The sequence below is a fragment of the Tuber melanosporum genome, assembly GCF_000151645.1.
Source record: "Tuber melanosporum whole genome shotgun sequence assembly, scaffold_105, strain Mel28".
Taxonomy (NCBI): Eukaryota; Fungi; Ascomycota; class Pezizomycetes; order Pezizales; family Tuberaceae; genus Tuber; species Tuber melanosporum.
Window position 1 is genome coordinate 174223 of NW_003298761.1, and position 21187 is coordinate 195409.

The following is a 21187-nucleotide window of genomic DNA, read 5'->3' on the forward strand; positions in this document are numbered from 1 at the left end:
GTCTCAGGGTCGAAGCCATCTGTAACGAGGTGAGGAGGAGACACTTGACTGAACTACTGTATAGCGATAAGGACAAAAACTCCAAAGAAACAGTGATAAATGACATTTTAGGATTCTGACCATAGAAACATAACGTAACTAGGAGAGGCTGGGTGGGTACCACCCTGCCAACTGAGGAATGATGCAATCAGTACAATGTATTAAAACTGGGACAGGTTCTCAGTCTATCCCAAGTGCATTTTGCATCATGAGCACTAAGGACTCCATTAAAATCCAACAAATATGAGCCGACCAAAAGAACAATGCAGGTGATCCCACCAAATGTAATGTTTAAATCACCCTAATTAAACATGAAACCTGTGAGTAGATGATAGACTAGAAGTCTAGGATGTTTTACCAAGAGGGACTCGAAAGCAACCATGATTAAAGACTCAAAGTGCTACCATCATGAGATAACCGGCAGGCAATGATATGATGCAAATAAGTAATCTGTCATGCAATCACCATCACAGACAGAACTCAATACCAAGAACCACAGGAACTACAGAGTTAATTCAGATATCTCTCCCAGAATGCAAGGCATCAAAGACCATCCTGGGCACGAAAAGAACTCTACAATAGCAGAGTAAAGGTAAAGCCCATCAAAGAACTTAGAACAAAGTGTGAAGAGCCTATCCTCCTCGGCCGTACCAGCCTTTTTATATAGCACACTTCCTTTTCCAAGTCATGTAATTCTAAGTAATCACATGTACTAAACCAAATCATAACAAACTAGTCATCTGACCAAAGTAGTCACCTGCACAAACCTATGACCTCATAATAAGGTTATGTGTAAAATATAAATTATACATGCAAGGCATACCCGCAAGGCATACTTGCAAGTCATACTTACCAGGTGCATCTTTTATGACTCATAATCAAGTCATGTGTGAAATATAATAAATTGTAACATAACCAGTCATATGATATAAATAAGTCATATATGCAAAACAACAACATACCTATGACTCATAATCATGAGTTATGTGAAAACCTTGTCCTTGCTAAGCTACATTCATAACCAGATATTATACTACTAGTTAGTTGCAGTTACTACCTATCTTTAAACTATGGCATTAAGTTTTCTTGAGAATATAACCCTAATATTTCAGAACACATTGCAATGGCTTATCTTCTCCAGGTCAACCAAATCTTGAGAAAGGCACTGAGTAAAATGGAAGAGGTAAAAGAATGAGTAGAATAAAGAAGAATAATCTTGTAGCTATGAAAAAAAGCTCTACACCAACTATTTTCCATGAAATATACTCCCTTCCTTCTGACTCTCTTTCTCACTAATTGTTAGGAGGAGACAACCTGATAGACTTTAATATTATCTAGGCCAACCAAGATTCGTTTCTATGGATAGAGATTGTCCAGGAAGACTCAGATTTCTTTCGTTTCATTTATAACTACTAAGAGCGAAGTAAAATAGGTAAAGTCTGATAGAATCATAAAGGCAATATTATATTGTTAAAGTCTCTTCTCCTCTGCTTGATGATGTCTAAAAGCTTAGGAGGCACTTCAATATTTATATTCCATGTCTAAGTTTTCACAGACTACATTTATCTATTATACAACTATGTACCTCTCCAATTATAACTTGCAAAGTTGGGTATTTTTCAAAGGTGCGAACACCAGAAGATCCTGAAAATCATGATACCCTCTTTGATAATTATGATATAGCTAGCTAGCAACCATGCCATTTCCAATAGTAATTATCCGATCATCAGAGTATTTAGACTTATGGCCTAGTTCTCAAGTCAAACTGAGTTGGCCCTAATTGTCTTTGCCATTGATGAAATGATCAGTCTCATTTGCAGGTTGTCTCTGCAAAGGTAGTCATAATTGCAACCTTCCTAGGTCACCTGACTTTAACCTTCCATAACTCTGTATCCAACTGATGGATATCTTCCTGAGAACTTCTTATTAATTTGCAGGAAGCTATTTTACTAGATTAACAGATAATCCCTCAGTCAGCAATCCTTGACTGCTCTGGGTAATAGTGTTTTAATCACTATTCTAGTATTGAGAATCATTCCCAAAACTACAGCTCATTCCTGGTCCTAGTTGTTATACTCAGTGAAGTCTATTAGCTTCTATGATAGTATTTTTCAAAGTTCTAGACTCTTCTGTTTATTGTAGAGTAGATGCAGATGTATTTATTTCTCGTTGAGATTCTTTACCATTTGATACCCTATCTTGATGTAAAAATGTCCTCTTACTTATTGCCCATCCCAAAGATGTCACATCTTTGAAGTCTAGTAACTTTCTGAGTCTTTGACAGATTTACTCCATTCCACTTCCTGGATCTCACTGAAGGTCCCCTCTCAGGTATCCTGTGAACAGGATCCTGTCGGTCAGTTGACAGTGACGTAAATGCTGCTATTTCTACACATTCAAAAATGAATGGAATTATAGTCACAGGATGCAACTGAGGTTAATATGTATAATAACGTACAGGCCCCATAAGGGGGCCTGTGGTGGGTGTTGGAGACGAGGAATTCTGATTCTAAGTAGGGTTACCCTACTTAGCATGGTTTCTAGGTATCGAATCCCAGTATTCCTAATACCAATCCTCTTTTCTATATCCTCTAAAGTTGAACATATCCAAGTTCTAGCAATTTCTGACTATTCATATCTTCTCCCTCAGACTTTCAACATTCACAACGCACTCGCATGTAAATCAAGGGGATACTAGTACCTATGTACTTCTTAGTATTGTATAGTACATCTGACTGAGGTACCTAACCAATACTACCTCTACTCAGTAAACTCTGATCTACCACCATTCCTACTGTGGTAGTCTCTTGACACCTGTGTGGGCATAGGTTTGGCTAACTATAATAGTACTCCGTGGAGTCTTGTTACAGTTTGTTGGTAGATGTTTGGCGATTATGAGTGAGGATGCAACCAAGTTATGAGTAGCAATGGAGACTCAACTGAGGCTCCTCCTGCTTTCTTGCTTAGCTAAGCAAGCATTGACTTGCTGGTCCTCATCCTCGGTTAGGCTTTTTTTTTTTTTGCACTCGATGTCTACTTGACCCACCGTACTCTGGCGTTGCGGGCAGAGAAAAGGAGTGCGCAAGGATTAGCTTAGCGGGGTATATAAGTTACGGGTGAATGCCTTCACCTCCGTCATCCTCCATCCAACATCTGCCGAGTCCATTTGTGCCGGCTGTCCCGTCTGCCGTTGGGCACGATCAGGCCTTCAACACCTTCCTGGAAATGGATGTTCCCACAGCGTTTCCCGGGGGCGGAGCGTGGGGCAGAATTACCTCACACCACCTGTCAGAATCGCTCAGCAGGCAGGGGAAGTGACTACCGTACCGGCACGTCGGGACTGGACTGCACTTGAAATCTAGTGGGCGTTTGGTGCGCCCCGAAGGATGGGCTTGAAAACAATATGCGCGGGTTTAAGCGCCGTGTTGGGGCTGGCGTCCCGGTACTTTTGCTTCGCGGTTTGGGATGGCGGTGTGTCGGACTGTCGATGGTTTTATTGCGGCCTTTTGGTCTTCTCGTCTTGAATAGGGTCGGGCTTTGGGGATTGTCGTTTGCGTTCTTGGTCGATTTCTAATTTGGTATCACACTATACCAGACTCTTTTTTTTTTGCACGATTTGAGCTGAACGGGTTTGCTTTGTTTTCGTGGCTGATGGCCTCCTTGTTGGCCTCGTCCGGTCTCTGAGGGCATAAATAAATTATCCGCCAAACAGGGTGGTTTCTGAACATGGATCTTTTGTATTACAGTAGGAGACAGGATCGACAAAGGTGGTACAGCACTTATTTGGCCACTTCTACTGTTAAACCCTCAATGTTGCAATTAGACTACACGTCTCCAAATACGAGGCCTATTGGTCTGGACTATCTACTGTATTGTTGGACTATTCCTTGTTTGTTTCATACCCAATATGGGGCGAGAAAGCCCAATTATCCTTAAACTATACTCTTTCGAATTTTGGGACACTTTGGACTCTGTAAGGGGTTTTTTTCTTTTTTTCACAGGCAGTTTTTTTGATATTTGTAATATATACAGAAGACTTTAGAATTTGGATTTGTATATTAACATTTTTGTGGACAACAGGATTGTTATTTGGTATATATGGTGCCGTGTTGCCAAGGGGCATCCTGCGCGTCCACCAAGAAAACGAAAAAATGGGGTTGAGGAATGATCGGGCCTGAAAGGGGTGGGGTTCGATTAGGTTGTTTAAAGGGGATCGAGATGCACGCTACGCACACTACTGCTTGTTGGGAAGGTTCTCGTAACCTTGGGGGTACCCGTCGGGCCTTAAGGGTCTCCAGCTAGGGACCCGGAGGGTGGTATCATAGGTAGACTTGTTGAGTTGATCGATTCTAGGGTGGAAGGGGATGCCCAGGCCGCTATTGTTTTTTGTTGAGCTGTGTTTATCGAGAGATCTTAAGTGTCCCTACGGGGTAGTGAAAAGTTTTGCGAGCAGTGGTGAGTGGCACGTTCACGCCGGTGTAGAATCGAGACGTGATCTTCTTCCTTGCGTATTTGGCCCTTGCTCGGGAGGTGTTGTATTGTCCTTGTATAATAACGCAGGGGTGGTCTGGGAAATTGTGCTGTGGTATTCTTAGGAATAGGGCACCGAGTGCGTAGAACTATGGACGTTAAGTAGGTCAAGTTCTGGCTCAGGGTATAAATTGTCGTTATTGAATTCCACGTTTAACCAAAAGTCAGAGCTAACCATCATCCTTTACCAAACTATCCTTACTTTCCGCCTCGAGAACAGGGGTGTGAAATCCAAGTACGCGATATCACCCAGCAAGGTCCTAAACTCCCTCCCTGAAGAACGATGTTTCGAGCTCCCACCCAGCCACTAACTCTATCGGCGTCACCCCATCATGGTCCGTCGCCTGGACACCAACATCCTCACGATGAAGTAGAAGCTCCAGCGGCGTAACCCCATCATGGTCAATTGCATGGACATCAACATCCTCATGAGAGAGTAGAAGCTCCAACACCCCGTTATGTCTGCTAATGGCGGCCAAATGTAACGGTGTCTTGCCCATACTCGATCTGCAATTGACATCGACCCTCTCATCCGCCAAGAGGAGCTCAACAATGGCTACATTTCTGATATGCACCGCTCGATGCAATGCAGTCCAGTCCCCTTTTTCCCCTGGATTAGCCTCTTCTAGAGTGGGTTGGTCCGGGGACATACTCATATCATCGGGCACGTTAGGGTCGAATCTCCCGTCATCAAGCAATACCCGTACAATCTCTTCATACCCGCGCCTAGTCGCGATGTGTAGAAGTGTCTGCCCCCCGGGTTCTCCAATGGTGACGTTAAATCTCTGATCCCGGAGCATCATCCGCACAATGGACACGTCCCCACCGTCAACGGCTAGGTGCAACGGGGTGTAGCTGCATATATCCAAGCAATTGACGTGCAATTTCTCGTCCTCCAATAACATTTTCACGATCTCCACCTGCCCCAACCTCGCCGCAGAGTGCAACGGCGTTTCCTCGTAGTGATCGGCAAGGTTGACGTCGACCCTCCCATCGTTCATGAGAAGCCTCATGGCAGGGAGATGTCTCCTTCTAACAGCAACGTGAAACGGGGACTTCCCACGACGGTGTTCCTGGAAATTAACATCCACGTCTTTCCTTCCCAGCAACACCTCCAACACGTCTGGGCGCTCTGCCTTAACAGCGAGGTATACCAGCGAACGTCCCGCGAAGTCCTTCGTATCCGCCGGAACCCCGCATTCCAGTAGTGTCTCCACGACAGCGCAACTCTGACTCATCACCGCCTCATGCAGGAGCCTTCCGTTCTCGATAAAATCTAGCACTCCCTTCTCTATCAGCCAGCGGATGGGCAGCCTTTCCCTTCCCTCGGCGAAGAAGTAGATCGCTCTAACGCCGTGCTCTTCCGAGCGTGTGCGGCAGATACTAGATAGGAGTGCGGAGGGTAGGAGGAGGGATAGATGCCTATTCGCACGGAGGAGGTGGTTTATGTGCGGTGGCGAGAGGGACTCGGTGATTTGGAGGATTATTTCGTTGGGGAGGTGCGTGAGTGTCATAACTTAACCTAGTCGTTTCGGTACTTTTAGCGAGAGGCGGCGATGCGCGGCGTAGGTGTTTGGTGTTTGGAATGAGCGGGCGGCTGATATGATGCGGAATCTAGGCTACAGCACTTGGGTTGGGCATGATCGACGTGGTATTGGTAGTACAAGAGCGTTGTTATTGGCAGAATCACGTGCCGTCTGCAGGTCGGTATTGCTGGATCCCGGGATCACCGCTTGTCACTCATTGGAGGAATGGGGGGGAATGTGCTTTGGGGTTTTGTGCGTTTTTTGCCAGGGTAGTCTGGTCAGTGTTTCCAAAGGCATGCCACTGTATGATTACAGATATTCTTGAGTTCCTAGATTATTTTATCATGACATTCACAACTTCTTTAAGTCAAGTTAGCACCGGGGAGTGTCATTCAAGGTTGAAGAAGACTTACTTTCAAAGACAAAGAGGCTCAACACAGCATTGAAGTCTAGGAAGTCCAGCAAGGCGTAGCAGCACCGGAAGTTCTATTTGACCAGACAACCTACGATAGCTTCGTGCTCATCCCCAAATGGCTCCCGGTAAGCGATAAAACCGCAAATCGCCCTAAAAGATTTCTGGACGAGGCCGAACAACAGGAAGAAACACCAGAACCCCAAAGAAAATGCTCGTCAAACGCGCCCACCCCCCTCCAAAATCGGCTAAACAATCCTCACGTACTCGTAGCAGTAATCTAGGTTGGTGTGACCAGTCGCCGGGCGTCCTGTCAGATCCAGTACGAGTACACCTTTGAAGCAACCTAGACCGGGCTCAGATGTCATACGAGGGACAGTTGCAAAGGCCGGAGAGCCTCAACACTGGGGCGGGCAAGCAGGAAAAACCTTGCGACACCGGCTACTACCGGCAGTTTATTCACGAATGATATCTCTGCGGGGGCTTGATTGGAGAAAGGATTCTGGTATGATCCTACGGTAGTGCCGAAACAGGAGCAGCCGGGGCAATAACGGCTTGGTGCGAAGTCCATAATCATACCCACTCACGTGACGTGCGGGGAACATCGGGTACAGCTCAAGCTATGAGCCGACTCGAGTCTCAAGTGATCTACTAGCCGAGTTTGCGATCCGAGAGGGTGGGGAGCGATTGCGGTCGCCATTCCCACTTTATCATTGCAGGGTTAGCCCGGGTTGGCCTCGCTTACTGTCCCCCCTGGGCGCCTGGGTGGGCGCCTCGGCGGTTGAAGAATGTACGGTACAGTACTCCTACCTTACGCCATGTTAGCTTTAAGCATTTGCGCGGTGCAGGGTGGGGTGGTGGTTTAATACTGATAGATAGTAATGGTGTTTGGCCTGATTGGCTGTTGATAGGAGGCCTTTAGGCTTTCGGGGCGCTGGCGACCGGGGATGGTGGTTAGCAATGCCTGGGTGAAATTTTTGGATCGGGGTTTTTGGGTGAGAGAGGGTATCATCGAATTTTGCTATCAGGGTTTGCCGAAGTATGGGGTGTTCGGGTGTTGATGATGGTATGGCAGGTAGTAGGTATGTGAGTGATAGAGATGATCAGTCTCATCGTGGATCCAACGGGGATGCTGGACGCCCGGTACTGAATTGCGGGGCTTAATGGTGAAGGGGTGTCTTCAACAACCTTGGAGCATGATACCTTGAGGTATAATACATATTATCTGAGTGATACTGGGCACTAAAATGTTCAATCCGCTGAGCCCAGCTGGAAGGTTCCCAAAACCTTAGGGGTATTGACCTGTGAAGCTATATTCCATCATATGATACCACGGTATGATATGGGGGCTCAAGTAGCGATATGAGCTTCCCCGAACAGGGGGGCCTCCTGGAATCCCACACGAATGGAACGCTTGTCCATGCCATGGAAGGGTGTTGTATTCATGGAAGTAGTATACTCGTTTTGTATAGTACAGCACGAGTACTGTACAGTACCTGCAGGCTCGCATTTCAAAGTACGAAATAAGTAGTCTCCCCGCCCTAGTTTGTCGTTCAAGTGCGGTATTGTAATTTTAGTTGTAATTTATCATAAGTTAACTACTTGCGAGCCCCTCGAGAATAACAGAGTGTTTGAAGAACTCGTTTTTAAGCCTTGGGAAATGTAGCTCATAAGATACGGCATTGTACAGCACTGAAACCTGTTCTGCGTAGATTTATGTTGTCTCCTCCCCTGGGTTATCTGCCCCACTGGTGTGTATCCGTTTCGAGTGTCTTCTTTCCCCGTCTCCGGTTGCTCCGGTTTTCGGGCAATTTGAGGCCCATCCTGCGGGGGTTCGTATTAGGTGCGCTACGAGGCCTTCCTGGGTATTTGTCTCATGGGCGCCCTCATTTGGTCATGCCTACCTCTAAGTGTGAAGGGTGGTAATAGGCATCCATAAGGAGAAAAACCAAGCGCGGGGAGCCATTTCTGCGAGTACAGTACCGGTACTGTACTGGTTGGCTCGACCGAAAATAAGGCTTCTAAAGAAAACGTGTCTGGGGAAATTGTACTCGAGTAGGGTACTCATACAGTTCTCGCACCGCTATCAAGAACTGAAGGGTGGGTGTTAACCCTGTCGGCGAATGATTGGTTGGAGGGAACTTTGCGACTGTGGCCACACGATCACGGATTTCAGAATCTCGATGGCACACACCCGGCTATTCATTAACGCAACTAGAGTGATCGCCTCCAGGAAAGTGGGAGTGCCAGTAAGGATATCCATGCGGGGAATGCTCCAAGATCAACATTCCCCACAAATACTCATTTTTCGAGCTATGATATGATACGGTAGGTCGCCCGATAACAACGGTACTTATTTTATATGTCTCACAATTACCGCCAACTTCTATTTGTCGGCTTCGCTCGGCTGCGTACCGGTATGTAGGATAACGATAATATTCTGGGTTGCTGGTAAATATTATGCATATGCAGTATTGAGCGTCGTTCTGCACGACAGCAAGTACGAATATAGTATCGGTATGGTATTACAGGGGGTCCGAAGGATGTCATCTCGCACGGCCAGTATCATAGCTTCTTGCGCGAGTGTTAATAGGGACGCGGGCACCGAAGAGAGGTCTGTGCATCTGATTAGCGTCAAACGAAATGATGAATGGAAGAATGGAAGTCGCATGATAAGGAAGTTAAATGATATGAGGCGAGAACCTTATGTGTGGGTAGCTAAGGTGCTGCTGTACGACAGACAGCCAGTAGGAGTACCGTAGTAGAGCTTTGCTCCATGAGTGAGGGTGCTCCACGAGTGAGTTTAAAGCGTGTCTTAAAAAGGGTAATAGAACAGAATTGGGCCTCGACCTTCAGGTGAACCAACGATCGCAAAGGCTAAACGACATCCGGTTCCTACCCAGCCCTCCCAGGAGCAGCTGCGCAAAGAAGCCGCGATACACCCGTGGTATCATCGACCAAAGAGTAAACTTTCCTCAAACGGAAGTCCCCTCCGGTGGGTCAGGACCAAGTTCATCCGCGAGGCATTCATGGCATTTTTGGTATGAGTTATTGAACGAGATTCCTTTTCCACCACAGCTTGCTGGTGATAATTTCCCATACTTCTAGTTCGTGGATCAATAGGGTGCGAGCATTGCGGGGGAACTCTTCATCCTAGGCAGGTCGGGCTGAACCGGGAGATAATGGATATATACCATGTGTTGTGTGTGTGTCTCGGGTACCGTATGGGGTTTCAGGCTGGGTGATTCCATCAAGAGCTCATCGCTTGGACACCTTCTTTACGATATCGTGCTCCGCTGCTACTTGTACTACCGTATTTATGTGATACAATTTCATGGGCGCGATAGTCACAGCGTTTTTCCAACACAGCGGGCCAAGATACAATACTGGCCCGACTGCATCAGGCTTGACGGGTAATGCCGTGCGTTGCCCATTCATTCCTCTCCGGCCCAATAGCCGGAGACCCGGGCGGGGTGGGAGGGTTTCCATAGATCCAGGCCTGGTCTCTAGCAATTACCCGAGTACTTCGGGTAGGGGAATGTGCGTTCGGCTGGCGGCTTGTTCCCTCACGTCGTGAGTTCCCAGTGGAATTGTGGAGAAACCTAGTCTAGCCAGTACTCGAGTACGGCACTCGTACATTAGATATGCCGGTATTTCGGTAACTACCTGTGGGGTGCCGTATCGGTATCTGGGGGGGGGCATTGTGATGTGTTATTCCAGTTTGATAGCGGTGGCACAAGCGCCGATGACAAGTAATAGGAAGAGATATTATCCAGATATGAGCTGCATCTATAGCCGCGTTGATTGCGTGTTTAGTGCCCCACAAGTGCTAGCATTCTAGACGAAACCTATTTTCGTTGGAAGGATGAGAGCATTCGATCCAATACTGTTTGATTGCACGAATCTACTCGAGTACTGGTATATCACAATGCGGCAGTAGGATTCCAGTGCTCGAATAGTGACAACAGCAACACCCGATACTTGCGCTTGAGTACTCGTACTGTACATTACTAACCGCTGGATTCCGAAGACTTTAACTTAGTTACCGTATGTGGGCAACTGCAGTTGAATCGGGGTCGCCCTGGATTGGTGGGCTGGTTAGTTGTTGCGGCCGGCACCATCAGGATTGGTCAAAAGCAAATAACTCCACAGCATGTTCGAGTTCTACTCGTACCGCACAACGATAATTGCCCAGAAACTCTTCATCTTAGCCAATCAAGAACGGCTTAAGCAGCCAATTACCCACTGAGTGACCGTGCAGAGCGGGGGTCGTCCCCCGTCTAGGAGTAAGGCAACCTCGCCGACCTCATTTTATTATTATTTCACATCAAAGTTGTTCGTATAGGATAACATATTTTTTTTCTCTAACCACCACCTCTCCTAGGGAGATGTTCTGGTTTCTGTAGACCATACCTAGTTTGACTAGAGCGGCACTACCTTGCTTTCTCTCCCGGTAGGATAAATTCGGAAGAGTAGGGATTATTGTATAAAGCTTCAAGTCTATCCCGTGTCTTTCGTTAGAGCAAAGCTCCGATACACTAGGAACCCGCTGAAGGAAAGAAGGGATCGCCAGAAGAAGAGAATATTTTCCCTACTGTATGTTAATTCCTGCTTGTGACGCTTGGAGCACGCTAAATGGCTTAGGTTTTGTTGGAGTGATAGTCGTTGAACAAAATGGCTTTGGACGCCGTGATAGCTTATGCTCGGGAGCTAGCTCCTGCTAGCATTTCTAGGGGCGCTATTGCTGCCACAGTGCTTGGGGTGTGGCTTTTGAATAGAATTTGGCTTGTTTTTTACAGACTTTATCTGGACCCGCTGTCAAAGTTCCCTGGGCCGAAATTGGCTGCCGCAACCTCCTTGTATGAAATGTATTATGATGTGAGTTGTGAACCCATAGTTTTGTCACCGGTTAGCTGATATTCTTCCAGATAGCTCAAGATGGAGCATTTACATGGAAAATGGACGAATTACATAAGAAATATGGTGTTCATCCTCGACCCGATGGGTATGATATCGTGCTAACATTGTGAAGGTCCCATCGTCCGTGTCTCCCCGTATTCTCTCCGCCTCCGAAAGAGTTCTGCATACCATGAGGTAAGTTATCGTTCCCGAAATTGGGGCCTTTTCGCTGCTCTGTGCTAAAATTTTCTGAAGGTTCATAGGATGGGCACCCCCTTTGTCAAAGATGTTAGGTTCTACGGCCAGTTCAAGATTTACAATGCTGTATTCGCAATCATAGACACCGAACTCCACCGCCAACGGCGCGCACTACTAAACCCAGTTTTCTCCAGAAAAGCGATTTTAGACTCAGAGCCTGTTATCAAGGAGAAGCTCAATCACCTCTGCCGTCGCATGAAGGAGCATGAAGTGCAGGATAAACTTCTCAATTGCTACACAGCATTCGTCGCATTCACAGTGGATGTCATCACTAAATTTGCTTACGATAAGAGCTACGAGTATTTCACCCTTTCTCAACATGCTGAGTCTTTGGCCAGCCGCTGATGGAAGCAGTATTCTGAGCCTTCCCGACTTCGACTGCCGTATAGGCGCTGCATTCGATTCTCAACTCGAATTTTTCCTAGTCATGAAGCACTTTCCCATCTTGGCACAGATATTGCACTCGCTACCCATCTCGGTTATCAATCTTCTGATGCCCTCTGGGGGTATGGTTCTTCCTAGAACCCTTTCCTTAGTGACTAAACTCTAATGTTAAAGTAGGCAGCTTTGCCGAACTAGAGCTCGATGCAAAGCTCCACCTAATAGACCTCATCTCCCGCATGCGCGATGGGACAATGAAAAATAGTACAGCGCACCGGTCCATCTTTGGCGGGATCCTCACCGAGCACCCAGATTTGAAAGCCGACCCGACCGAACTAGCCCAGGAAGCGATGAGCGTTGTCGCTGCCGGAGTTCATATAACCCGGTGGACACTCTGCGTGGGATTGCTAGAAATTGCGAGAGATCCGCTTATCCAGACAAAACTTTATGAGGAACTTAAAATGGCCCGCCCAGATATTAATGCGGATTTTTCCCATGTTCAATGTGAAAAGTTGCCGTATCTGGTTCGTCGTCGTCGTCGTCGTTATCCTTTTATTAATGTGAACAGCTGTGCTGACAATGCGTAGAGAGGTGTGATTCTTGAGATGCTCAGGTTGTCATATGGTGTCGTTGGGCCTTTGCCCCGGCGAGTACCCAAGGACGGAGCCGTTGTTGGAGGTTACCATCTCCCAGGAAACGTGAGTACTGGCACCACACCTACCGTACTTTGCTTTACTCGTTTCATAACAAATTATTATATAGTCAACAATCGAAATGGACAGCTACTCCATCCACCACGATGAGGACATCTTTCCGGACTCCCGTCGCTTCTGGCCAGAACGCTGGCTAACCCCCGAGTCCAAGCAGAAGGAGAAATTCGTTACCTCTTTCGGAGCAGGACCTAGGCAGTGCCTCGGTATAAAGTGAGCATCCCCCTTTGGGAGCTGCATGCTGTCATTGTTCATTAGAGCTAACACTGTTAGTCTCGCGATGTGCGAATTATACCTGGCCACCGCGACTATCTTTCGTCGTTTTGAGATAGATATTAGTGCTCGGGGTCCCGAACGGATGAAGTTCACAGAACACATGGTTGTCGTCCCCCGAGATGAACCATTACAATGTAAGGTCATCTCAAGGAAAGAGTAAACGGATTCATGATTTTTTGGCTTTTCCTTTGTTTTATATTTGCCCGCAGTGTGATTTCACCATCATCTAACTTTATGAGCATCATTTACTGTATTTTTTTCCCCCTCTTGTAATACCCTAGCGATAGCAATACGATGCTGTGCAATTCAAAAAATGAAAGGGTGAAAAAATGCGTGAGGCAACCCAAGAAACTGGAAGACAGTCCAAAATGAAATGTGGAAAATAGTCATATGGCTCTGCCCGCTATCTCCTTAAAACTAAAAGAATCCCAGATATCCCCCTAGTGGAGCACCGGGGGCAACAAAAGGCGGGTATGTCGGTGCTTGAGGTGGCAGTGCATATCCTTGACCAACCGGAGGGGTTTGTAGTTGCGCTATACTTTGGGTTTGGGGAGATAGCGGGCTCGAAGGAGGGTACTGTTGAGCGGAGGGATCGATCCCGGCGCTGGCGGGGGGAGAACTCTAGGATGCCTATAGTCGTTGGCTGTAGGGATCTGCAGCCACTGCTGGGTACTGTTGGGTACTTGGGTTGGTAACGAAGTCGCCTGGAGGGGGGTTAGCGGCGGGCTGGCCGGTGGTGGGATCACTAGCAGGAGGCGAGAGAGACTGAGCTTGGCCAGGTACCGTTTTGCCAGCATTTTCTGGGTCCATCAAATTCTGAGGCGTGGCAGTACCGGGAAACGTTGTTGGTGGTGCGACTTCCGACTGGGCCGTGCCCGGAAATGTCGAAGGGGGCAGCTCGGTATCAGGATCTACCGGTGGGGCGGCTACCGGGCCCATTGGTGTAACAGGTGCTTGACCAGTTCCGGTGGGCAGTGTTGTGGGTGCCGCGGGGTTAGGTGCAGAAGTGGTTGTTACTGTTGTTGGAATGGCTGGATTGTTCTTGCTGATAGCTCCAAGTGTAGCGATAGGACCCACGGTGGGTACTGATACCCCGATTCCCTGAAGTATAGGGGCACCGCTTTCCCTAACCATACCCGCGTCTGTTTGAGCACCAGACGAAGCTAATGGACTCCCTTGCTGTTGGCTATTCCATTTCGCTAGAGCTTTGCCTTCCTCCGTTCGTTTATCGACAATGGGGCAGCATTGATCCTGGAAAGGGATTTTGATGTTCCGTACCGCTATGTATTATATCAGCACATATATCTCACCTTGAGGATGGAACGAATAGCATACGAAAAGTGTGGTCTCCCGAGCTTTCGCGTTTATCGTTCTGTCCTGCCCGATGAGGGCAATGAGGTCCAGATTGACTTCATTCTTTTCCAAGATTCCAGTTGTTGAGTTTGCCAAGGTTTCGTGCTTGCTCCCAGGGCATGCTTGGGTATTATCTTCCTTAGTAATGGTCGTGTATGTCCTCTTCAACCTCGGGAGCTTTAGCTTGAAGCCTGGCTCGTATCCAAAGACTCCTGCGAGTTGGATTCCGACCGCTAGAACTAAGTTTGTACTGGCCTGAAATTCTGCGTCAAGAGAGCCCGCAAGAAGCTCGAACGGAAGACCCTGCATTTTTGCACCTTCCCATTTCGAGGATTCATGCTTGTCCTTGTCGAGGAGATCTTTCCTATATATTGCACTATTAGGGGCCTACCAAATGTTAGGAAATTGCCATTTATTTTCATCGATATATATTTTTCTCTAATAAGACGCTAATTCTTACCTGCCCTTTGAACCCGAATCTGAAGTCAACATCACTTTTGATCAGAGAGCTAACCCCAACCTCAAATTCAAACTTAGGCCCTAGCATAAAGATTCCAGGAATCATGACTAGCGGCAGTATAGCCGTGAATATATCCACTTCAACCTTCAATCCGATATCAACCTTACCATCTCGATCCAAATCCTTCGACTTTCGGGTGAAAATCCTAAATTTCATCATAGTTGTGAGATCTACCGGCTTGTCCTCGAAGAATGCCGATTTGGGCAGAAAGTCTTCGAACTATGAGAATTGTTAGAGAGCGCAGAGGTAAGAGTAGAGAATGTACCTGAACATGACCGGAGATGACGATCTTCCCAGTGACATAACAGTCTATACAATCAATAATATCGTTGGGACTGCCCTTGCTGTAGGTCCATTATATAGTTGCTCATTCACCGAGAACTCTCCGGAGGTGATAGATTTTTCACCCGCGAGCCCAAAAAAATTATGATGCCCGGATTCCTGAGGGGGTAAAATAAGTAGCATTCGGATTAAACGAAAACGGACGAAGATCGCGCTATTCGGGAATAATATAAACGATAGTCATGAACTTGGAGTATGTGAGGGAGGAACTCGCAACACGAGAATTGAAACCAGAAGCTTGCTGCGAGATAGTCACGTGACGCGAAATGAACGCAGTTTCCAAGACGATGTTTGGAAGGCAGAATTATTGGGAAACTCAAGCACCGATACTATATAAATACTACCGTATAGGCACCAGTCTTTTCACCTTGCTCCCAGAGAAATGGACCCTTATAAGATGCCGTTAGGTAGGAATGTTCTTATTTACGTTATTTACGAATTTTTGGTCTGAGAAATGCCGATAAACCCTTATCACATGATTACCCCCACCAGGAGCGACTAGCTGAGGACCTCGACACCCACGGTAAAGATTAGTCAAAATTCCGCACCAAGGCGATGCCCTTCAGGGACCGGCTGGGCCGTGGGAGTCCTGGGTTTTCAACACTGGCGCCGTTATTCATGGCATCTAGTCCGACCCGGTTTACCGGTGTACTGTACAGTACCATGTTCCAGTGTTCACCGTAGCGAAATTACCTATTATCGAAACTACCGGTACCTCAGGCTCACCTTTTCCTCAGCCTTCAATAGAGATCCTATTTGTACACCGTATTAGGGTACAAATCAGCTGCTAATAGAGGTTTTGGGCCAATCTGCTTGGGGCGATTAGAGGTAAAGTGTTTAGGCTTTCCTGGTGAACTATTTCCTTTGAATATTTGATCAAGTGATATACTATGTCCCCTGGGGGGATATAGTCGCCTACACAATGGCAATAAAGTCTTCAATCACATGTCGGAACTTTTGGGAAGGTGAGGGTATTAGTTTTCAAGCTTATCTGAAGAGTTGGGTAATGTTTCCTTGATTTTTTAGCCAAAGTTTTTCTAGTGACACACCTGTTAAGGCTATGGTGGGGGATTGATCATGGCTCATCTAGCCGTCAAGGTCTTTGTTTTTCCGCTCAGGTGATCGGGTAGTCTTGGCCATCCACAATATCTACGCTGCCAGCAAGGTTTTGTCTATTTGAGAAACTGGCTTGTAACTTATAGGGGTTTGTGGGATCATCTGGCAGCGATACGGAGCATCAGCGATCGCGATGTGAGGTAACTTTGAGGAAAATATTCTTGCAGCCTACCTTGTATACTCGGTTTCCCTAGGTTCAGAACCGTTAGCTGCACGGACCATTGGCGATATCTATAAGACTGACCTCATTAAACTTAAGTTTGAGCTTGTATCCATGTCGATATCCCTAACTGTACTCGGGTCAGGGCGTAAATGATGAGACGGAAGGGGGTCAGAGAATGTATGGAGATACATACATTTTCCGACCCCCGTCCGTCTCATCATTTATTCCCTGACCCGAGTAAGCTAGGTATTTCAGCTCATCTTCGATAACGTTCTAGGGCGGAGAATTTACGATTAAATAGATGATGTTATTGATCAAACACCAGAAGATGTGAGAAACACAGTTACCGATTGACATCCTCTAGCGATACCTTACCCTACTACCGTACACTAACTGCAAACCAGCACCGGAGCAGTGGGGCACTATGCCAGTGGCCTAGGATATCATTGCATTTAAAGATTTGATTGAGAACCAGCCCCAGTGGTTACACTACGCAAAACCCCTGGGGCTCAAGCCGTAATGAGCGAGATCGCGGTATCATATCATAGCAACTGCAGGGGTAATGCCTGGAATGACGTCTCTGCGAAGGCCGCCAATACTGTACTCACTATGACTTGTGGACTAGTATTCCTGAATGGTTTAACAGCCAGAACATTGGTCGGTTTGCGCATATCATATGCTCAACGAGGCAATTTTTGGAACTTATGGGGTTTGGAATGATGCCTACCCAATTCCTAAGTTGGTTGGTTTGGTTTACGGAGGCATTCTCCGTAAAGATGCGGGAGTGCCATGGGGCGAGCTGTGCTCGAGTAGTGACACAAGGCTACAGTATTGTTACGGATGAAATTTGATTTTGCTTTCTTATATTATTTTTAGCTAGTTTCGCAAATCTTTAGCTTAGCTTCACAATTATTTTAGTTAGCTCTTTACTCAGAATGGGGAATCATATATTGTTTGTATTTACTGGGAGCTGAATATGTTGTGTTCTCAATGGGAGAGGGTTTGCTAGGCTTGGTGGACAGGGGGGTGGAAGTTTAGTCTATATAGCCACGGTTTTCTTCTCCTATTTTATTTTTTTCTTTACCACTACCACCACCACCACTACCACCACCACTACCACCACCACCACCGCATTTCAACGGAGGAACGGAGGAACACGGAAAGTGGGGAAACGGTTTTGAATTTGTGTCTTGTAGCTAGATAGTTGGACAACCAGGACAGGTTGGATTTTTTTTCCTCTGGGGTTTTCTTTTTTTGAGGTTTGTCTTGTGCGAAGAGGTTGATTAGCTAGCTTGGAGATTGAAGGTGATCGCAATTGCAAGGCATTTTCTTACGGTTCGAAAGTTTCATCAGTGATTGTTGGTGACTAGCAGGTTCTCATCCTGTGAAGTACACATACCATTCCGCACAAATCTTTTGTTTTTCAGTATCATGTTAAAATGCAACTATCGACGGAAAATAAGGATGTTATGACAAAATCGACGAAATCACTGTAATCCGTTGTGGTGTAACGGCTAGCATCCGTCGCTTTCACCGACGAGATCGGGGTTCGATTCCCCGCAACGGAGCTTCCTTTTTTTTTTTCTTCCTTGATGCCCCCCTTCCAGCTTCCACTTGTATCATACGTGGATCGCTTTTCTCCATCGTGAAAAATATCCCCCCGAACGACCGGGGACTCTTTTTTTCCTGTCATATTATGAACCGTCAGGTCCTAGTTGGGCCTTAGGTACCGTAGACTACCGGTATCGGTAAAGTCAGAAGGGAACCAACTCACCATGAACCCGTCCAAGTCCCATGATATCGAGGTCGCGTCTAACAATTAATGGTGGGGCTATCCGCCAAAAAGTTTAACGGTGTAAAAGGGGTAAATTATTTACGGTACTGTGGTCAGAAGATCTTAACACTAAATAGCCAATGCATTTGGTTGTCATTCCCACTCACTCACGCCACGATGCCTAAATCCATCAACCCGATGAGCTCGGTCCAAATGGAAGCAGGAATTAGGGTATCGTACTGCAATGTGGATGGTTAAGGTGGATGATATTTTCCTCCTTCCCGGAACCCATTTGCTCACCGATTCTGAAGATATCCGGATGTTCGGGCGCCGTGCCCCTGGGACTCACACCTGAATCTGCGGTCTTGGCAGCAGGATTTCCGGATACCCGTACCGGTACCCTTGGAATTGGCGAGAATTCATAGAATTTGTTGTTGGAGCCACGTCTATCCCGTATGGAGCCGCCGAATCGCCTATGGCATTGTTTACGGGTCTTATCTTGTACTCGTGAAAGGAATGTACCGATAAGATGGTGTCCATCTGCCTGTAATATGGTTTGTTTTCTTTTTTCGAAGGAATACTCGTGCTGGTATGAGACCAGAATACAGGCACAAGTGCCCTGCCCCTTTGGGGCCCACGAATCATCAAGAGGTTTCGGTACGGTATTCGGTGCGGGGAACGTTACACTCGAGCGACAGCTGATAACCTGGCACCTTACATCCAACCCAAGGCAACTGTGGCCTCATCACAAATTCATTATTGATACCTCAACTCCATCTTCCGACGGCAGCGCGCTTTTGCAAAGCGTTCTCATCATTGTTCGGTACGACAGCGAAACTTGCGAGAATCAAGATGCGCCGAACTGAGGGAAGGATCATTTGGAAATCGAACGTCAGGCCTCTAGCCCCCCCCCCTTTGCCCTTCCTCCCGGCCGAAATCCTTTTCCAGATATTTGAATATCTGGCGCCCAGCAATACTCTCCCGCAATCTCCCGTTCACACCTGCCACGGAGTGACCCTGGAGAGATCCCCTTCCTCCAACGACTACACCTGTACGACATGCCAGACCGGCTACCTTCTCTCTGTCAGCCTTGTATCTCGTCACTGGTACAAGACCGCCCGTCCACTTCTATACCGCGTGGTTCGAATAGGGTATAGTATGTTCACGCCAGGTGATGAGGACAATCTACTTCGATTGCGTGAACAAAAAGTTCCAGTGGAGTAAAGACGACAGGTTTTTCTTCAACGTCTTCGACCGCGAGAGGCCCGAACGCAGCAAGATTGGTGCATGCCACGCAGGACTTATAAAAATGCACGAGAAGACAAAAATAGAAAAACTGAATGCGCGGTTGAAGACACTTCGGTTGTTCCGACGAACGATAACTCGGGGTCCGGAAATCAGAAAGATGGTAGTCTGCTGGGAGTTGGGCGCCCTCTTTCCGATGCCGATGCCGGGTTGGCGCGGGCGAGCGGCGTTGTCGAAGAGGGGCCTAAAATATCGTTACCCGTTGGCCGATACGCTGGAGAAGATTGGGAAGCTGGTAGAGGAGACTATACCTTATCTGACTTCGCTACGGTGGATTGACTTCCATCTCGATCCAGAAGTAGTCGGAGCGTCCGCGGAGGCCCTGAGCTATATTGTGAAGAAATCAATTACGAGAATGACCTGGAAGCCGCGGCTGGAAGGCTGCAAATGCAATCACGTACGGATCAAACTCCCAATCGGCAGAACGGGATACAACGACATTCCCACGCAGAGTTATGGGTTATCTGAAAAGTCCCCTAGCCTCGAAATATACAGCGACTTTGACCTGCCATTTTACAGCCCTGCGATATTCAAAGCACTCGCAACAGAGACCTGTGAAGTGGAAATCAGCCGCCCGACTCGGCCTTCGCTTAGAAGAGATTCACCAACCGTGGACGCCATTGATTTTCCCATGACAACAGCGATGCGCTTTATTGGCGCAGGAGCGCCGACAATATCGCAGATTATCCGACGGGAAGCGAGGCGAGCTGCCACAGGAACAGGAATGCTGACCGCAATCACGGTGGGAGATAGAGATATCCGGTTCGTGGATCTCAGGAACTTGCTTGCCCACTCCAAGAATCTGAAATATCTGCGCTTGGAAAATGTTGATGTTTCGGCCCCTACGAGAGGGGATATAGAAACCTCACCGAGAGCGACAGTGTTGAAGTCTGCTACATTGAAGTCAGTCTTTTGGGATATCATCCTGAGAGGTGAGGAGGATACACGCACCGAGACTGTTACTTACTATCTCGTCAAATCGACTTCTGAGGCCTGCTTTCCGGTTCTTGAGAGTCTTTCGGGGCCTGCGAAAAAACCATACACAGAGTGGTGGTTGAGCGAGCTCAGGCGTGTACACCCTCAGAAGGATATTGAGATGAGATCCTCCGAGAATGAAGTAGAGATGGTGTTACGACCTTCCACAAAAGCTGCAGATGAGGTGGGTGAGCAAACGAGACGGAGGAGATTCCCAGCGCGCGTGCTGACTTTCATTCTAGCACGTCGTACTCACCAGGCGCACCTCGTGGGCCCGAACCAATAGCCAACCATTCAGAGATTATTTTTTTTGTTAAATCCGTGGCATGATTGTAGGTATAGTGCATGACAAGCATTTCCTAGGGTACAGCCATTGCGTGTGGGAAGGATCCCATGGCGGATAAAAACTCAGAGCGAAAACAGAAACAGGCGCTAATACTGCCCATACAGATACTCGTCAGAGTTAGTGTTCCGAAAAGAAAACCTTCATGAATCTGCCGAACCTCAGGCCACTGAAATCATCTTATCAAATTTCGTCCCCCGCTGTACTACTCGACTACTCAACAATTTATTTCGCATTTTGTCGCGGCGCCCGCTTGCGTCCTTAG

At 47.2% G+C, this 21187-nt stretch overlaps 2 protein-coding genes; both read left to right on the plus strand.

Annotated features, from left to right (window-relative positions):
* Positions 1-11027: 11027 nt before the first annotated feature.
* On the plus strand, positions 11028-13191 carry GSTUM_00000150001 (uncharacterized protein; the record flags this gene model as incomplete). XM_002835370.2 has 10 exons in its annotated part: positions 11028-11103; positions 11152-11385; positions 11436-11490; positions 11540-11601; positions 11662-11963; positions 12019-12170; positions 12226-12569; positions 12633-12743; positions 12808-12968; positions 13029-13191. The coding sequence occupies exons 2-10, from the start codon at positions 11182-11184 to the stop codon at positions 13189-13191; spliced, it is 1554 nt and encodes a 517-aa protein (XP_002835416.1). The 5' UTR covers positions 11028-11103; positions 11152-11181.
* Positions 13192-19047: 5856 nt separating this feature from the next.
* Positions 19048-20865, plus strand: GSTUM_00000151001 (uncharacterized protein; the record flags this gene model as incomplete). XM_002835371.2 has 1 exon in its annotated part: positions 19048-20865. The coding sequence occupies exon 1, from the start codon at positions 19474-19476 to the stop codon at positions 20863-20865; it is 1392 nt and encodes a 463-aa protein (XP_002835417.1). The 5' UTR covers positions 19048-19473.
* Between the last annotated feature and the right edge of the window lie 322 nt (positions 20866-21187).